This window comes from Callorhinus ursinus, unplaced genomic scaffold, assembly GCF_003265705.2.
Source record: "Callorhinus ursinus isolate GAN/ISIS: 27379988/994484 unplaced genomic scaffold, GSC_fseal_2.0 scaffold7, whole genome shotgun sequence".
Classification (NCBI taxonomy): Eukaryota; Metazoa; Chordata; class Mammalia; order Carnivora; family Otariidae; genus Callorhinus; species Callorhinus ursinus.
In genome coordinates, this window is record NW_027397069.1 from 74,592,425 (window position 1) to 74,611,839 (window position 19,415).

The 19,415-nt window shown below is 35.2% G+C and overlaps 1 protein-coding gene across 3 annotated transcripts in view; it reads left to right on the forward strand.

The window, feature by feature from the left end:
- The window catches only part of XPO4 (exportin 4), a 121,308-nt gene that overhangs the window by 43,763 nt on the left and 58,130 nt on the right, over positions 1-19,415 (forward strand). For all 3 annotated transcript variants that reach the window (XM_025875204.2, XM_073894792.1, XM_073894791.1), the window contains 2 exons: positions 6,214-6,330; positions 7,065-7,218. In XM_025875204.2, the coding sequence (XP_025730989.1) occupies positions 6,214-6,330; positions 7,065-7,218 (271 nt within the window). The remainder of the gene's footprint in view (positions 1-6,213; positions 6,331-7,064; positions 7,219-19,415) is intronic.

Below are 19,415 nucleotides of genomic sequence, written 5' to 3' on the forward strand. Positions count from 1 at the left end.
TTTCTGTGGTTGTAAAGGTTGCTGTGGTTACTTCATCTCGGTTTGTAATAGTATCAGACTCACTCTACTAATTTGAAAGCAATAGACCTGGAGACTTTACTTCTTAAGGAAATTAGCTAAATTTTTTATTTTAAATTAACATTTAAGCTAAATCTGTTTAATGTTTATTTCCTTTGAAAGTAGTAGGCATATGTTAAATCACTTTTAAAGCTGTTTAATTTAGCATTTAAGCCTCCTGTCTTCCTTTTTGCCATGCTAGAGAGAAGTGGGTGAGAAATTCACTTGTCTACAGCAGTGCTGCCCCTGGATGTGATAGCCAACCTAATCTCTCTTATCACAAGTCTCATTGATGTTTGCTTAGAAGAACAGCTGGAAGTCTGCTTTATGTATAGCAACCTTTCATAAAGTTTATTCTTGGTAATAAATCTCCTGGGGTAAGAGCCAGGCTATTATAAGAGACAATCCTCTCTCTGAACAAGAGTATTTTATTTTGTCAGCTGGAGTTAGTGTTTGAATATCTTGTGCTTATGACAATAAGCTGGTGAGTAAGGCAAGCTATCTCTGAAGGGTATTTTTTCACTGTCAAAATTAATGGCTTTCACTAGAAATGAGAATGCTGCTATAGGATTGTGATGTGAAGACAACAGTTACTTAAGTTGTTGTTAGTGAAGTGAACCTGTGAATTTTTAGTACTTCAGTGTAAGAAAACATTAAAACTCATTTATAACCTTGAGACCTCATTGAATTTCTTCTGTTTGTTTTACGTATTTAAATTTTCTTTTTGAAATTTATCAACTACTAAAAAATAGTGAACACATCGTGTATTCATTTTTCACTTGCCTTTTGTTAATATGGTGTTAGGCATAGAAGTAAACGTTGATTCATTAATCCAGCTAAGATTCACTGAGCATCTACTATATTGCTTTAATGATGCTTTAGTTGTAGGTTTCTTTTTTTAATGTTATCTTGTGATTTTAATTTGATGGGATGTAGATAATAAGAAGTGGAACCAAAAAAGCCAAAATAGATATTTTTTATGATAATGATAAAAATACTGTTGTTTTACTTTCTCAAATCATAAACTGCTGTGTATACATAATCCTTTTACATGCATTATCTAAGTGGAACCTTTGGACAGTCATATGAATTAGGGCAGAGGGTGTTCACCCCTTTTATAGATGAGAAAACTGAGGCCAAGATAGATGAAGCGATTTGCTCAAGTTACTTGAAGTGGTAAATCTTAGACTGTTAAAACCCAGATTTTCTAACTCCTTTGTCAAAACAGTAAGATCCTCGTACTAGACTCTTTAAAGAATCCTGTATTTTAATTTAGAATTTATTTTGGACATAGTTTTTAAAAAATTTTATTATTTGATTTCTAACTTGTTGAAAACAAAAATGATCAATTTAGAACTCTTTGTTAGTGCTAGTCAAATTGCTAGCAGCAATGAGTGATAGACACCAACAAAGGATGGTGGAGAAAAACTGGAGCAAACAAATCAAAAAGCATTGGGTCTGGTGTCACTTTGGCAAAGGATGTAAAGCCTCATACGTTTTAGTAGATTCCAAGTATTCTCTTTATTACATCATAAAATAATTCCCTTGGAATAATTCATTTGGAAAAATTTATGTGAAGGAAGTTGCATTAAAAATGTTTGCTGGCTGGGGCACCTGGGTGGCTCAGTTGTTAAGCGTCTGCCTTCGGCTCAGGTCATGATCCCAGGGTCCTGGGATTGAGCCCCGCATCGGGCTCCCTGCTCGGCGGGAAGCCTGCTTCTCCTTCTCCCACTCCCCCTGCTTGTGTTCCCTCTCTCGCTGTGTCTCTCTCTGTCAAATAAATAAATAAAATCTTTAAAAAAAAATTAAAATAGGGCGCCTGGGTGGCTCATTTGGTTAAGCGACTGCCTTCGGCTCAGGTCATGATCCTGGAGTCCCAGGATCGAGTCCCGCATCAGGCTCCCTGCTCGGCAGGGAGTCTGCTTCTCCCTCTGACCCTCCCCCCTCTCATGTGCTCTCTCTCTCTCATTCTTACTCTCAAAAAAAAAAAATCTTTAAAAAAAATAAAAAATAAAAAGATGTTTGCTGGCCGCATTTGGAAAATTAACAGATATTAACTTAATTCTCTATGATTTTGGATAAATGAGGCATTGCTATGTTAACCTCTTACGCTTCTAAGATTTGTACTAACGGTATTTTATACTGGTCTAATCACTGCTAACTTTATTAGACTTACTAGTCTTACAGTGTACTAATCAGTTAACTTTGATCTGATTTCATTGAAATTCACCACTCTAAATTATTTACAACAGCTTTTGTTTCTGACCCTCTTAAGTATCAGAGTCCCTGTCTCTGGTACAGAAGTAATATCTAGCCTTGACTGTGACAAAGGGCAGAGAGGCAGCACTTGAAGGTATTGATCATTATAGAGGGAGTTAAGAGGTAATATACTTGGGATGACCATTGAGACCTGAAAGTCTGAAACAAGCAGACAGGAACCTTCTACAGGGGTAAGAAAAACAAAACTTGTGATCTCTCAGAGGCAGATCTGATGCTTTTTTCTGCTCCCTTTCCTCTTTCTTTGTCCTGAGAAGGAGTTGTCCTCTTTTTCCCATAAGATTTCACTTTTGGCTTGCTTCCGTAGTTATCTTCATTACAGTGCACTACACCTGCTATGAAGGTAACTTGATTTTAATGAGATTTAATTGATAACCAAATACTGAAAATGAGTAAACATATTAGGAAATAAGTCCTGGATGCAATGTGATGTGTGATCTGTGAATAGGGAGAAATACTGTGTTGAATATGTGTAGAAGTGCTTTGCTCTCTTGCTCTACAATCAGTGCTTAATTATTCATCATTCTTGAGGAATTTGTATTAATTTGGCATCTTTGAACCCTAGTGGTATGGTACATTGAATGTTTATAATGTTAATCTCAAATCCTTACAGGGCTTTCAAATTAAGGAGCAATTAAACTGATATCTTTTAATGATGAGACTATCTTACTGAATTGTAGTTCTTTGAAAGCTGGTAGTTTTAGGTAGGTTAACATAAGAATATTAGGTTTCTGATAATACTTGTAACCATGCTGTATAATATATATATTTTTAAAGATTTTATTTATTTATTTGAGAGAAAGAATGAGAGAGAGAGAGAGAGCACATGAGAGGGGGGAGGGTCAGAGGGAGAAGCAGACTCCCTGCCGAGCAGGGAGCCTGATGTAGGACTCCATCCTGGGACTCCAGGATCATGACCTGAGCCGAAGGCAGTCCCTAACCAACTGAGCCACCCAGGCGCCCTGTATAATATATTTTTATGTATTTCTTAGGTCTTTTAGCAGTAATTTGAAAAGAACTTACTTTAAAAAATTCATCTTTTTATTTCATAAGTATAAAGTGGAAAAAAGAATATAAAATACAGGTGATAGTGATATATAAATGATGTATACTTATGTATTAAAATTAGAAAACTGTGAACAGATGTTAAGAGTAATAACCTCTGTATGGTAGGATTGTGGGCAGTTTTCTTTGTGCTTTTCTGTACTTTCTAGTTTTTCTAAGGTTAAGATACATTATTTTTATAGGACAAAGGTAAGAACAAAATATTCTTATATTTGGACAACTGAGTCTATGATAAGACTGTTTTATTCTTAATTATCACGTGTTAGGAAGGTACTTTCCTTTATGGGTGAATTTTACTTAAATGTGAAAGTTTGCTGTTTTGGAGAGGTAATCTTCATTGCTGCTCACCAAACCATCCCATCCCCGAGGGCTCCTTGTTTGTCTGATGAGGTTTGTAGTTAAAGGAGACTTTTATTTTTAAAAGTTCTTTTTGGGGAGCCTGGGTGGCTCGGTTAAGTGTCTGACTCTTGATGTCAGTTCAGGTTTTGGTCTCAGGGTCGTGAGTTCAGGCTCCCCATTGGCCTCCACGCTGGGCCTGGCGCCTACTTAAAAAAAAATGATAGAAATCCTTCCTTTTTCTAAGCAGCATTAACCTCAGAAAGTCCTCATTTTTCATTGTTCTTTCCCTTCTCCTTCACTCATTTTTTCATATCTTGACTTCAAACACATGCATGTACTCTTTTTTTTCTAACATGCATGTACTCTTAGGAAATGTTTATTTCACATAAAAATAAAGCTTCATTGTGAGTACAGGTTGTTTCATTAATTAGAGTTGTTATTGAAAATTTGTGGTCATAGTTTTAAAATAGGCCATTTTGTGGTGAATAGAGGTTGACATTGGTAGTTTGTGGGAATTTGTAAATTATTTGTGTAAATTTTTATAGTTAATTATTTGTAAGAATGATAAATTTGTGTTTAATGAGAGCTTCTGGGTTCATAATGTTCTATTCACTGAAGTCTTATTTAGAAAGGATGAGAGAAAAACCAAGGTTAAAAGACATAAAATATGGGATGCTATAAAATGTTTCCAGAATCAGAGGATCTTGTAATACATTATGTTAGATCTCTGTGTGCTGACTTTTTGCTTTGAATTTTATTAATTTGGATTTAATACCTACTTTCTCCACTAAAGCCTAGGTATATTTAAAAACTACATTCATAGTTGGTCCCAGTGTTATTTAAATGTATCTGTGAAGTTTCGATTGTTGGCACTTTAATCATTAATCACCATTTCAAAAGAAAGCTATTTTTTAAAATACAATTTTCTTAACTAAAAAAAAAGATGAAGGGATTATACTAGTGTTTCTAAGATTCTGTTAATGTGTAAAATGAATTGACTATACAACAGACTTTTCTCTATAAGAGGCTCTTTAGTGCTTGGTTTCTCAGACCACGTTTCTTCCTCCATGTGCCTGGGGCCATGCAAAGGTAGTTAACTTGTACAATTCTCTTGTTGATTTGGGGACATTTTTGTATTAAAAGAAATGTATATTTTAAAGTAAAGTTACAAAGAGTGAGTGTGTGTGTGAGTGTGTGTGTGAGTTTCTTTGTTTATGTGTGTGTGTTTAAACTAAACCAGGAATATTAAGAGTACTTTTACTATTGTTGAAGGCAGCTTGGTCTATACCCCCAGATTCCTGAAGGAATTTGCATGTATTCTCTATTGTTAGGGCTTCCTGGTGTGGCAAAGTCTAAGAAAATGCTTGAATGTATGGGCTGGTATGTCATCCATAAATATTAATTATACAGCCATGCTTATTTTAATTGAGATTAAGAGGCAAATATGAATTTAATTCTCTTTTTACAGTTTTCAGAGGAAAGATTCCAGACATATGCAATAATAGACATACAGTATATTGGTCATCCATGTAACCATCATTCAGCTTCAGCAAATATCAACTCATGCCATTCTTTAGGAATTTAATTTTATGTATATTTGCTCAGATTTGCCAAGATAAGCATCTGTAAGGTCAAGGTACTGACATCAGAAGCATTTCTGAACAAAGATGTTGCAGTTGGTGGGTGGGTATGACTGTTCAGCTGTTGTATAAGCTTGCATAAATAGTATCATCTTGACTTTAATCTTTCGGTTGTTCAGAGGTAGTGTGCATATTTCTGTTTAACCCCTGGAAACTTGCCAAAATAATTTGTATCCTCTCCATCCTTGGCACCTTGACTCTAAATAGTCTATAAGTAATAGCAGTAAGTTGATGTTAGGAGCCTGTTGGATAGAACCATTAAGAAGGAAATCTTCATTTTCAATTTAAAAAACTTTTGAGAATTACCTCGTTAATGTTTTGGATGCTATATAATCTGTTTCACTTTTCATCTGCTTTCGAAATACACTTTATAAACATGAGAACATAGAGTCAGTCAGACAGACCTGAGTTCAGCTCTCAGCTGGCCTGAATTACTTACCCTCTCCAAATCTCACTTGTTCAAATGTAAAATGGGGATATGGATTGTTGTGTGAAGTAAATGAAATAATACATTCAACATTGGTTATCTTGAAATGTTGTTTGCACTCTATGATTGAATAGATGCATGTCCTGAGTTCAAGTCAGTTGGATTTGTATAGCTGAAATTGAGGAAGTACTATTTGTAATTACTAGGCTACTTAGAAAGGAGAGCTAATCTTTACTTTGTCATATCTAGTTTTCTGACTGGTAGGTATAAGATCTAAAGGTATAACGGAAGATCTAAAGATATAATGGAAGATCTAAAGATAGAAAATGTTCTTTGAACAAATACTGTATTGAAACAAAGCATTGGAAAAAACATGCCTTACAGTTGTTTCTTATCAAATAATTACAGCAAACCCTGGCCTGTTCTATTCTAACTGCACTATTGAGTGAATTCTCAAGTTCAAGTAAAACTAGCAACATTGGACTCAGTATGGAATTCCATGGTAACTGCAAAAGAATTTTTCAGGTATTGGTTTTTTTATGTTTTATTAGATTGTTTACTTTTTACACAATCTGTTCCTAATAGAGTGAGAACGTTTATTTTATCTAGCTGAATGTGACCTGTACTTGAAGATTTGTGTTGTGATTTCATAGCACTTAGTAAAGGATAAAAGATAGGATAAAGATTTGGTGAACATAGCTGACAGTTTTAGCCTTCTTGTTTAATTCTAGTCTTTAAACAAAAAGGAAATACCACTCCAAAGATCCTTAGATTATTTATTTTGTTCTTATTGCGTTTAGATGTAACTAATTCAATTGGTGGGACTTTGCTGGCCTTAAAATAGGCCTGGCAGAATGCCAACGAGGGCCATGTATTTAAAATGTTATTGCAGATGGTGTGGGCTCTTTGTCTCATATGTATTGTTTGGCTCTGAAGTAAAGTTATGTGAAGGCATTGGCTTAAATCCGAGGGCTCTGCACTAAAGCAACTGACTCCTCCAGCTCTGTAGTAGTTGTCAAAGACTCAACTTCTTTACGGAGTAGCATTTATATTACAGTAGATGCATTCAAACTGGTGTCACTTGAAAGCATACTTGTGATATAAATTATGAGCAGGCCTAAAAATGGAAAATGTTCTTAAAGAGGTAGTGTTTTTCCATTGAATATTTTAAGGTTTTTGTTTCATTTTATGGTTCTTAAATGGGAATACATTTTGAATAAGCTTTTGATTGAAAAATATGTGTGATTTATTTATTACAGGAAGAAGACCTTCGTCAAATCTTCATGTTAACGGTTGAAGTTCTTCAGGAGTTCAGCAGGCGGGAAAACCTCAATGCTCAGATGTCTTCGGTATTTCAGCGTTACCTTGCACTCGCCAATCAAGTCTTGAGCTGGAACTTTCTTCCTCCAAATTATATCCTTTTAACAACTGAAGAGTTTATTTGTGGTAATTTTCATAGATGACTTAATTATGGCTAAAAGTACTTCATCTCTGCAGGTTTGTGAAGCATGTTGTTGAAAGAAAGTAAGTTTTTTTAGAAATGGAATTTAATGTTTTTTTCATTTTATAATACACAATGTAGTGGACTACTTACAGGATTTAAAATTTCATTTACAACCTTGTAGAAGAGAGTCAAATAAACGGAAGCATTTAGTGGATAAGGGGGCTATTGCTAACTAAGGAATAGCAGTGTTCCTTAGGAAGGAAAAGGAAGAAGGTGGGAAGTGAATTCAAGAAACTGAATCATTTCCTCCATGTGACATGTGATTACATTGGATTTTTTGGCTGACTTTCCTTAAGACTAATTTGGCATTCTCTAATTTGATCTTTATGGATGCAGATACTGTTCAAGTGTAGATAGTAAGGTAGTAGTATGTTTATTCTTTGAAGACCTTTTTTAATATAAAAATATAAAACTTTTATTTCTAGCTAATTAGCTTATACAAAATAAGTTTAAGTGGGTTACATTGTAGGTACATATGTCTGCTTTTTATAAATCAGTTATTAAAGTTGAAAAATTTATATTTTTTAGTTTAAGGTTTATGATTTGCTTTCTAGAACATTTGCTGCCTATTGATAGATTGAAAGCAGTACTATCTAGTATCTCTTCATCTTTATCATAGTTGAATCAGACAAATCTAGGTTCAATTCTTAGCTGATGTTAGGCAGATTACTTAACATCATTGAGTCTCAGTTTTTCCAAATATAAAATGGGGATATGGATTGTTGAGTGAATTAAATGTAGCAGTACATTTAAAACACTCAGGAGTTAGCTACTATTTATTGAACTTTTAATAGTTTACTTGAATAAAGAAGCTCATCAGCTGTCTGTGTTATGCTTTTTTCTTGATCTAATATATAGGAAATTTAATTTCACTTGTTGTACATGTCTTTAATCAGTCTTTTCTTAGGGGCCTGGGTCTGGGGGGTTAGGGAGTCTATTTAGGAGAAAAAGACAGATGACAAGCATATAGGAAATACATATTCAGCCATACCAGAGATTTAAGATGAGACTCATCTTTGCTTCAACAGAGCCAAGGTTTGCTACGTTCACATACTAGAAATTACCTACTGTTTTTGGCTGGTAAAATTGTGGGATTTTAAAGGGGCTGAGTGGGGTTAGGTACAATATTTTCTTCCATTTTCAAGTTAATACACTCATGTAGTAGAAAACTGTGAAAAGCTGTACAGGGTATTGAGTCTCTGACTCAGTTGAGTTCTCCAGTTTTCTTTCCCCAAGGCAGTCATGGTGAGCTCCTGCTCTGTGGGGCAGAGCTTACAGGGATGTTAATCACTTTCTGCTTTTATCCTTGCTCTCTGATCATCTTTCTACTCGTTACTAATTTTATGTCTTCAGTATATTCTCTTTGGTTGTTAAAAGGCACATATTTTCTTAGGTTTGCTTTTTAAAAAATTTCCCCTTTGAGTGTTGCAATATAATTTTTGCTCCAGTTTTTGTTAGTAAAAAGAAAGATGTTGAAAAACTTTGAGACAGATTTAAAAAGTAGCAGGCCATATGGAGTTATCAAAACATTAATTACATATGTAGGGAAAATCAACAAAAGTTACACTGCATATATTGGAGCCAATTTTAAAGTCTCTGTTTTAGGGGGAAATGTAGTTGGCTGAAGAGTGACTGTTTTGTAAAGGGAAACAGTGCTGTGGGAGTTTGGAAACAAAGTTTGTCTAAAGATACACACACATAAAATATTTTCACAAAGTATTTAGATAAAGCTTTGGAAAACCTGTCATTTGCAGGCTACAGTGTTCCCAAAGGAAATAATTCCTTGTTTAAAGAAAAGTAGATCTTGATCTTGACCTTCAGATATTCTACTTCATGACTTACAGATGAATTCATATCTAACCATAGATGTTTGCATAGTAGCCATTTGTTCACCCCCTGAACTCCAGTGAAGTACTCCTTCCTTTAAGTGGATTAGCTTTAAATGTAGGAGAAAGAGCATGGCAATGGAATTAAACTAAGCTACACTTTTAGTGCTAATTAAGGGAGTCAATTTCAAGGAACCCGATTCTGATATAATTTCTAGTTTTGGCAATTCTTTGGTGATCTATTTAATTATTGGGAAGGGAATTGGATAATTATTTAGCTTTGTACCTTGAAGAGAGCCTACAGATCAAATTTAACTTAGTTAATATAAAGTGGTTGGCTTTTTAAAAAATGATTTATCTTTTAAGTTAGAAGAATAGCTAGTAGACCTTGTAGAATGTGTGTTTTGTATCAAATATATTGGATCATTTAGAATGGTATCATGTTAAATGAGGCTGTGTTAAATTGCTGGTATTAACCCCTAGTCATAATTTTTTGTAATGTGCTCTCTATTTTGCATCTTTTTATTTTGATGTTATTTTAAACATACAGAGATACTACAAGAGTAATTCAAAGAATTGGGCAGATGTCCTAATACCAAGATTCACCAGTTGAAAACATTTTGTCCTTTCTTTTTCCTTTTCTTTTTCTTTCTTTCTGTCTCTACATACACATAATTTTCTGTTGTAAGGATATACCAGATTTCTAGTTATTCATGGATCAATTGATTCATTATAAGTTCATGTTTGGACTTAACATTTTCATTTCTCTGGGATATACCTAGGAGTAGAATTGCTGGATCATGTGGAAACTCTGTGTTTAATCTTTTGAGGAGTTGCCAACCTGTTTTCTAAAGTAGCTGTACCATTTTACATTCCCACCAACATTATATGAGGTTTCCAATTTCTCCACATCCTGGCCAACACTTGTTATTTGTCTGTTTATAGCCATTGTATTTCATTTGAAGTGGTATCTCATTGTGATTTTGATTTGCATTACCTTGATGGTTAATGTATTAAACATCTTTTTATGTGGTTGGTTGTGGGCCATTTATGTATCTTCTTTGGAAAAATGCCTGTTGAGATCCATTGTCTATTTTTTAATGGTTTGTCTGTTTAAAATTGAGTTGTAATAGTTCTATATATGTTCTGGATACAGGTCCCTTAACAGATACATGATTTTCAAACATTTCCTCCATTTCCCTGAGTCATATTTTACTTCTTTATGATGTCCTTTGAAAGAGAAAATTTGAATTTTGATGATGTCCAATTATTTTTTTGTTGTTGTTGTATCTCAGAAATCATTGCCCGATCCAAGGTCATGAAGATTTATGCCTGTGTCTTGTAAGACTGGCTTCTTAAATGTAGACTCTTCATATTGAAGACTTTGATCTGTTTGAATTAAGTTTTATGTATGATGTGAGATGGTGATCAGGCTTAATTCTTTTGCATGTGGATTTCCAGTTATCCCAACAGATAATTGACTATTGATTAGAAAGATAGAAGAGGCTGGAGGAGTAGGAAGTACTTGAGATATGTCATGGTGGTGAATGATTGCTGTATCTGTTAATATGTAACTTAATTGCCCTAACATCAGTTTTTAATTTGGAATACAAAAGGATTGATAGGAGAAATTATTCATATAAATCAATGATCTGTAAGGTTAAGTATGCATGCTGAGCCTCCAAATTTGTATTTACATAGATAGTTGTTAATAAAGGATATGATTGTAGACCAAAATATACATTAGATTGCCTGGAAGGAAATTTTGTATAGTTGGCTGCTGAAGCTTTTGGAAATTTCTTACAGAGAAGTATGTAAATTATGACTATAAAAATGTTATTGAGAAAGCCAGTTGAAGCTAACTCAGCAGTGAAGCTAGGATGTGCAGAGAGGTTTTATGAAAAGAATACATGAATTGAATATTTAGATATTTATTAATATTTAAGAGTAAGTAATAATTTGTTTTGCAGTGATTTTAGGTGAAGATTAAATAACTCTACAGCAGTGGTTCTCAGTTGGGGTGATTTTGCACACTTGAGACATTTGGCAATGTCTGGAGACGTATTTGGTTATCACTTCTCAGGGAGTGTTACTGGCAACTGGTGGGTAGAGGCCAGGGTTACTTCTAGACATCTACAATGCACAGGACAGCTCCTACAAGAAGCAGTTACTGTGCCCAAAATAGTGATCCACACAAAAACTTTTATATGAAGGTACTTAACAGTATAATTTATAATAGGCAAAAAGTGGAAATGACCCAAGTAGCCATCAACTGATAAATGGGTACATGGGGTTTTACCCACATTATAGACTATTATTCATCAATAAAAAGGAATACTGATACATGCAACAATATGGATACACCTTGGAAATATCATACATCCTGAGTGCAAGAAGTCATTCACAGAAGACCACATGTTGTACAATTCCAGATTAGTGGTTACCTAGGGCTGGGACGGTTGGAAGGAAAGAGGAGGTGATGGCTTAAGTGCATGGGGCTTTTTGGGTGATGAGAATGTTCTAAAATTATATCATGGTGATGGTTGCGTTAGTCTGAATATACTAAAAACCACTGAATTGTACCATCAATGAGTAAATTGTGTAGTATGTGAATTAAGTCTCAAGGCTTTAAAAATATCAGTCATGCCAAGGGTTAGAAATTGTGTGGTACAGGTCAACTGCCTACTGTCGTAGAATGCTATAGAGGGAAATTAAGGGTAAAGATAAAGTTTTGGGAGATACTCCTTTTATGGGGCCATTGAAGTAAAGGGAGTGAGAAAGATCATTCATAGAGAAGCAGAGAAGGTCAGTGGTAGAATCTTTGGGTTCAGCAATAGTAAGAACCAGGAGAAAGCAAAAGAGATTGAGCAGGGCAGTTCAGACAAGCAGAGGGAATAACCAGGCAAGGGAGTCTGGGAAGCAAAGATAGATGAGTGTTTCAAAAAATAAAGGTAGTAGACATGCTCTGTTACTGATAAGGAAGATGTAGATTGGGTATCAGGGCACAGATAGTCATGTGGAGATCTGTTTATTTGAGTACCAGGTGGGCAGCATATTGCACAAAAGCCATTTCAGTGATTGAGTAGTGATTGGTAATTGAAGTAGAAAGTGTCAGTATTTTGAGGACCATGAACTGTGAGAAATGGAGTAGCAGTTTGAGGCAATTGAAGGTTTGGTTTAGTTTTGTACTTTATGCTTTGGAGAAATGAACCTGTTTATTACCCAAGGGGCAGAAATCAGAATTGAGACAAGAAAATACGATGTTGTAGTGCTAGATAGGCCAGTGGTATGGATGTTTAGATAGCCCAGGATGCAGTTGAGGTAGTGAGGAAAATAGTAAGCTTTAGGATGTATGGCATGCCTACCATCATGATCCAAGATTCTTAGCTATTAAATGCTGGTTTGATCAGCTTTGCCCAGGTTTGTTCAAAAAGTAGAAGAGCAAAGTGGTAGAAATCAGCATCTGATGGAATTTTCAAGTGTGTGTATGAAAAAATATGTAAAGCCATTGTGAAGTTTCTTCTTCAGTCCTCTTTTTTTTTTTTTTTTTTTAGTTTTTCCTCAAACTGTTCTCTGTTTATACCTGTTATTGTACACTTTAAAAGAAAGATCAGTCTATAAAGTCATTAATCAGTATATGAAGTAGTTTATGTATTATCCTTCCAGGGATATTTCTGCTTTACAAGGAACGTATCCAGGAGAAACCAGCAAGAAGAATTTGACTTCAGGCCATTGGAAGGAAAGGTTATGTTGGGAGTAGTCCCTTCAGTCCTAAGTCATAATTATTCTTCTGAATTATGTATTAACCTATACTGTAATATTTTGAAAAATATTTAGTAGTTGAACTTTTAAACTTGGTAGTTCTTATCTGTTTTCTTGCCTGTGATATCCCACTGTATTACTTACAGTTATTATCCCATTATACAGACTATAGTACATTGAACCATCATAGCCAGTAGGGCCTTTGGCTATAGGAGAAAGGTAACAAAACTGCTTTTCTGATGTCAACCTGCAGGTGGTTGGAGAACAAACAGGGAAGGCCCACTGAGTTGTTTGCTCCTCTCTGAGCAAGGCTGTGCAGTTTTATTTTCTCTTTCTAAGCCCACAGATTTTTCACTTACTACTTTTTATAGTTTAAATCCTTGCAGGAGCAGGGAGGAATGGATTGAGCATTAGAAAAAAGTCTCCCCAAGAGGAAACTTACATACTTTTTAAATCTCTGATCTTAACTGCTTAGTAATTTAAGGCCATAGGCAACTTAAAAGTTAACCTTACATGCCAAGGAGCTGTGTCCTTTGGTGCCTCTTTGGCTCAGTAAGTTACATCATTTATGTTGGTGTCTGTTGGGCAGGTCTGACTTAATTACTTTAAATGCCGTATTTCTCACTAGAAAATTATTTCCTTTTAAATTATTTAATTATTTATAAAGAAATATATCCATTGATTTCTAAATTCCATGAACTATCTAGGTTATCAGTTCAATAAATTCTTAATGAATGCCACTACTTACAAGGTAGTCCTGGACTGTACTCTGAAGCATAGAGTTTAAGATTATATTATTTGCAAAATGATGCTGATGGGAAGATGGTAAAAGAGCTGCCCACTAAATACATGTTTTTCCCGTGTATTAGGTTTAAATGTGTAGTGAATACTCAAGAAATTACAATTGTTTGGAGAGTTTTGGTTTTTTAATATCTAATATGAATTCTTGAAGGCCATTCTATACATTTTAATTTTGATGGCAGGATTTTTTTGTTCATATCAGACAGCATTAAGACCATGTGGGTTTAATCTTTTTATCGGTTAAAGAAACTTTGCTTTTGCCATGGGTAGAACTGTACTTCCTACCCTGGTCGGTTGTCTTTAGCAGATTTTGGTCATTATCTGGACTGGGGAAAAGTGTCTGTGTGAATGTTACCATTAATGCAAAATCATTGTTCTGATAGTAGGCTGGTAGCATGATCTTTATATATAAAGATTACACAACTGCCCACGCTAGACAGTTCTTGTGAGAGATCAGACAGTGATTAGTATTAACATTGTGGTCCCGCAGCTCAGCCTGAGTTGGATTTTTAAGTTCCTTAAAAGAGGGAATGATGCCTTTTCTCTCTCTTCATATCAGCTTTGGTTGACTAGCCTTGCCCTACACTAAGGTGGTAAGTAACCAACATATTGGAATGGAAAACAAAAGAGGGCTTGATAGCCTGAAAGTTCTCTGACCTAACCACCAAAACATGTATCCACACCTAAATGTGTAGCATTGAACTGCATAAAAGTAATGGAAATGTAATCTAATTGGAGTAAACATCACCACACTGTAGTCTTTTGAATTTTTAATCTTAGGTCTTCTATTTTTTAATCCACTTAGGGTAGTAAATACTCCTCATTATACATCAGGTTTCCTTCACAAAGAAGAAAGAAGTGGGGAATTGTCCTATACGGAAGATTAAGATTTTACTCACGTTTGTAAGTCATCTAAAATGTCTGCTTGGTACATTACATCTTTTCATTAAAACAGCTGTGTCCTTAATTGATGATTCATGTTCAGAAACTTATGTTTGGCATTGATAAACAAAAGATACATGTTGACATAGCATAAATTTTGAATTAAGAAATACTATGGTATTTTTTTTAAGGCATTGTGACATTCACAAACCATACAAGCCACACATTTATTTATTTATTTTTTTAGAGAGAGTGCACGTGACTATGGGGGTGGAGGATAGGGGGAAAGGGAGAGAGAGTCTCAAGCAGGCTCCATGCCCAGTGTGGAGCCTGACGCAGGATCAGTCTCACAAACCTGAGATCATGACCTGAGCTGAGATCAAGAGTCGGATGCCTAACTGACTGAGCCACCCCAGTGCCCCACAAGTCACACATTTAAAATGTACAATTAAATTTTTTCTTTAAAGTTTACTCAAGACTTGTACAACCACCATTGATTTTAGGGAATATTTATCATCCCAAAAAGAAACCCCATACCCTTTAACATTCCCGCCCTACTTCCCCCCACCTCCTCCCCCTTTCAATGGCAATTACTAATCCACTTTCTGTCTCTATAGATTTTTCTATGCTGGATGTTTTATTTAAATAGAATCATATAATATGTGGGTTTTTTTGGTCACTTTTATGTGTCATGTTTTTGAGGTTTATTCAAGTTGTAGCATGTATCGGCATTCCATTCCTTTTTGTTGCCAAGTAATACTCCTCTGTGTGGATAATACCATATTTTATTTCCCAGTTCATCTGCTGACCAGTTGTTGTTCATTTGAGTTCTTTCCATTTTTTATTTATTTTTTAAGATTTTATTTATTCATATGAGAGAGACAGCATGAGCGAGAGAAAGAGCATGAGCAGGGGTGGGGGGAGGGCAGAGGGAGAGGGAGAAGCAGACTCCCCAGGAGCCTGACATGGGGCTTGATCCCAGAACCCCAGGATCATGACCCAAGCCAAAGGTAGATGCTTAACCGACTAAGCCACCCAGTCACACCAGTTCTTTCCATTTTTTAAAAACAATTGTCAATATAGAATAATGCTGCTGTGAACATCTTTATACAAGTTTTTCCATACTTGTGGATGTATGTTCCCATTTCTCTTGGGTATATCTGTAGGAGTGGATTGCTGGGTCATATGGTAACTGTATATTTAACATTTTGAGAAACTGTCAGACTGTTTTCCACAGTACCTGCACTATTTTGCATTAACATTGTAATGTACAGGTATTCCATTTTGTTTGCATCCTCACCAACACTTAACCTGTTTTTTTTTGTTTGTTTGTTTATAACCATCCTGTTTCGTACAAAGTGGTATCTCATTGTGCCTTAGATTTGCCTTCCCTAATGGTAAATGCTGTTGAGCATCATTTCATGTGGTTATGGACCATTTTTGTATCTTCTTTAGAGAAGTGACTGTTGAGGTCCTTTGTCCATTTTTATTTTTTTTTTTATTTTTAAAGATTTATGTGAGAGCGAGAGAGCACAAGCGGGGTCAGGGAGAGGGGCAGAGGGAAAGGGAGAAGCAGACTCCCACTGAGCAGGGAGCCCGACACGGGGCTTGATCCCAGGACCCGGAGATCATGACCTGAGCCAAGGGCAGAGGCTTAATTGACTTAGCTACCCAGGCGCCCCTCCCTTGTCCATTTTTAAATTGAGTTATTTATTTAGTTAAAGAATCTAGATTTTTTTTTTTTTAATTTTTGAGTTGTAAGAGCCCTGTATATATTATAAATATATAAAACAAACCCCTTGGCAGATGTATGATTTTCAAATATTTTCTACCATTCTGTGAGTTGACTTTTTACTTTACTGATGATGGCCTATGAAACAGAAATTTTTAATTTTTTTTCTTTTGTTTGTGCTTCTGATATAAGATGGCTTTGCATAACCCAAGGTCAGAAAGGTTTTTTTTAGAAATAGACTTTTTTAGAGCAATTTTAGATTCATAGCAATATTGAGCAGAAGGTACAGAAATTTCCTATATCCTCCCTTCCCCCACACATGCACAGTCTCCCATTATCAATATCCCCCCCAGAGTTGCGCATTTGTTATCATTGTTGAACCTTCAGGTGACACATCATTGTCACTCAAAGTCCATGGTTTAAATTAGAATTCACTCTGGGTGTTCTGTGGGTTTTGAAAAATGTATAATGACATGTATCCACCATCACTGAGTAGTTTCACTGCCCTAAAAATCCTCTTTGTTCCACCTATTCATCCCTACCTCTCCCCAAACCCTTGTCAGCCACTGATCATTTACTATGTCAGTAGTTTCTCCTTTTCCAGAGTGTCATGTAATTGGAATACTACAGTATGTGGCCTTTTCACATTGACTTTCACTTAGCAATATGCATTGAAGATTCCATGTCTCTTCATTGCGAATAATATTTTATTGTCTAGATGACAGTTTACTTATCTATTCATCTATCAGAGGACATCTTGGTTGCTTCTAAGTTTTGTCAGTTGTGACTATACAGCTGTGTGTAGGGTTTTGTGTTGACACAAATATTTAACTCCTTTAGGTGAATACCCAGGAACATAATTGCTGGATCATATGTAAGAATAGGTTTAGTTTTTTAAGAAACTGCCAAACTGTCCTCCAAAGTGGCTGCAGCATTTTGCGCTCCCACTGGCAGTGAATGAGTGTTCTTTCAGCTCCACATCCTTGTTCGCATTTGGTGTTGTCAATGTTCAGATTTTGGCCAATCTGGTAGGTGTGTAGTGGTATCTTATTGTTGTTTTAATTTGCATTTACTTGATGATATGTGAGGTGGAGCATCTTTTCATGTGCTTATTGCCATTTGTATATCTTTGGTGAGGTGTCTGTTAAGGTCTTTGGCCCATTTTTTAACTGGGTTATTTGTTTTCTTATTGTAGAACTTTAAGAGTTCTTTGTGTATTTTGTATAATAGTCTTTTTCCAGAAATATCTTTTGCAAATATATTCTACTAGTGTTCAGCTTATTCTGTTAATATTGTCCTTTACAGAGCAGAACTTCTTAATTTTAATGAAATTCAGCTTATTGGTTCTTTCTATCATGGATCATGACTTTGGTATTGTATCTAAAAAGTCATTGTCAAATCTGTGGTCATCTAGATTTTCTTCTACATTCTAGGAATTTTAGTTTTGTGTTTTACATTTAGGTCTGTGACCATTTTGAATAATTTTTGTGAAGGGTGTAAGGTCTGTGTCTAGATTCTTTTTTTTTTTTTTGCATTGGGTGTCCATTTGTTCAGGCACTATTTGTTGAAAAGACTGTTTTTACTCTGTTGTATTACCTTTGCTCCTTTATCAAAGATTATTGGACTTCATTTATGCAGATCTGTTTCTGGTCTCTTTATTCTGTTCCTTTGATCTAGTTTGTCCATTGTTTTCTCCAATACCCACTGCCTTGATTATTGCAGCTTCATAGTAAGTTAGATAGTGTCAGTACTGCGACTTTGTTCTTGTTCTTAAGGCCACAAAAATTTAATCTTATATTTTATTCTAAGAGTTTTATGGTTTTCACTGGGTGTTATGCACAACAATGAATCATGCAACACTACATCAAAAACTAATGATGTAATGTATGGTGATTAACATAACAATAAAAAATTAAAAAAAAAAGAGTTTTATGGTTTTTAGCCCATACAGTTAGGTTGGTCACATATTAGGTCTGTCATCATTTTAAGTTAGTTTTTGTGTATGGTATAAGGTGGAGATACAACTTCATTTTTTTGCATGTTGAATATCCTGTTGTTCCTGCACCATTTGTTGAAAAAGATATTTTCCAATTGAATTGTCTTGTCCCTGCCACCCCTTACTCTGTGTAAAATTACCCAACTGTAAATGTGACAGTGTATTTCTGGCTTCTCAATTCTATTCCATTGGTCTTTATATCTGTTACTATGCCAGTGCCACACTGTCTTGATTATTATAGCTTTGTAGTAAGTTTTGAAATCAGGAAGTGTGTGTCCTCCAACTTTGTTTGTTTGGTTTTTTTTTTTGATTATTTTGTCTTCTCTGTGTCCCTTACATTTCCTTATGAAATTTAGAATTAGCTTATCAGTTCCTGCAGAAAAGGCAGCTGGGATTTTGATAGATATTGTATTGAATCAGTAGATTAGTTTGGGGAGTATTGCCATGTTAACAGTGTTAAATTTTCTGATCCATGAACATGGGATATCCTTCCATTTATTTAGATCTTTAATTCCTTCCAACAATGTTTTATAATTTTCAGAGTAGAAGTTTTGGAATTCTTTTGTTAAATTTATTTCTGATGTTTTATTCTTTTTAATTCAATTGTAAATGGAGTTGATTTTAAAATTATTTTCATATTCATTGCTAGTGTATAGAAATACATTTTTTTTTTATTTGAGAGAGAGAGTGAGAGAGAGAGAGCACATGAGAGGGGGTAGGGTCAGAGGGAGAAGCAGACTCACTGCTGAGTGGGGAGCCCGATGCAGGACTCAATCCAGGGACTCCAGGATCATGACCTGAGCTGAAGGCAGTCGCTTAACCAACTGAGCCACCCAGGCACCCTAAAAATACATTTTTAATGTTAATCTTGTACCATGTAATGTTGCTGAATTTACTGGCTCAAATAGTATTTTTAGTGGATTAAAAAAAATTTTTATATACATGGTGTCATCTGCAAACCATTATCTTTATTAAGGATTTATTATATGTAGGTTTTATATGTGTAAAAGGTAATTTATGAAGGTATCCTCCACCTTAGGCCTGGGTGGAGCAATATATGTAGCTGCTGGGATTTGGTAGATGTTAGAATCACCCCCTGGCCCAGTG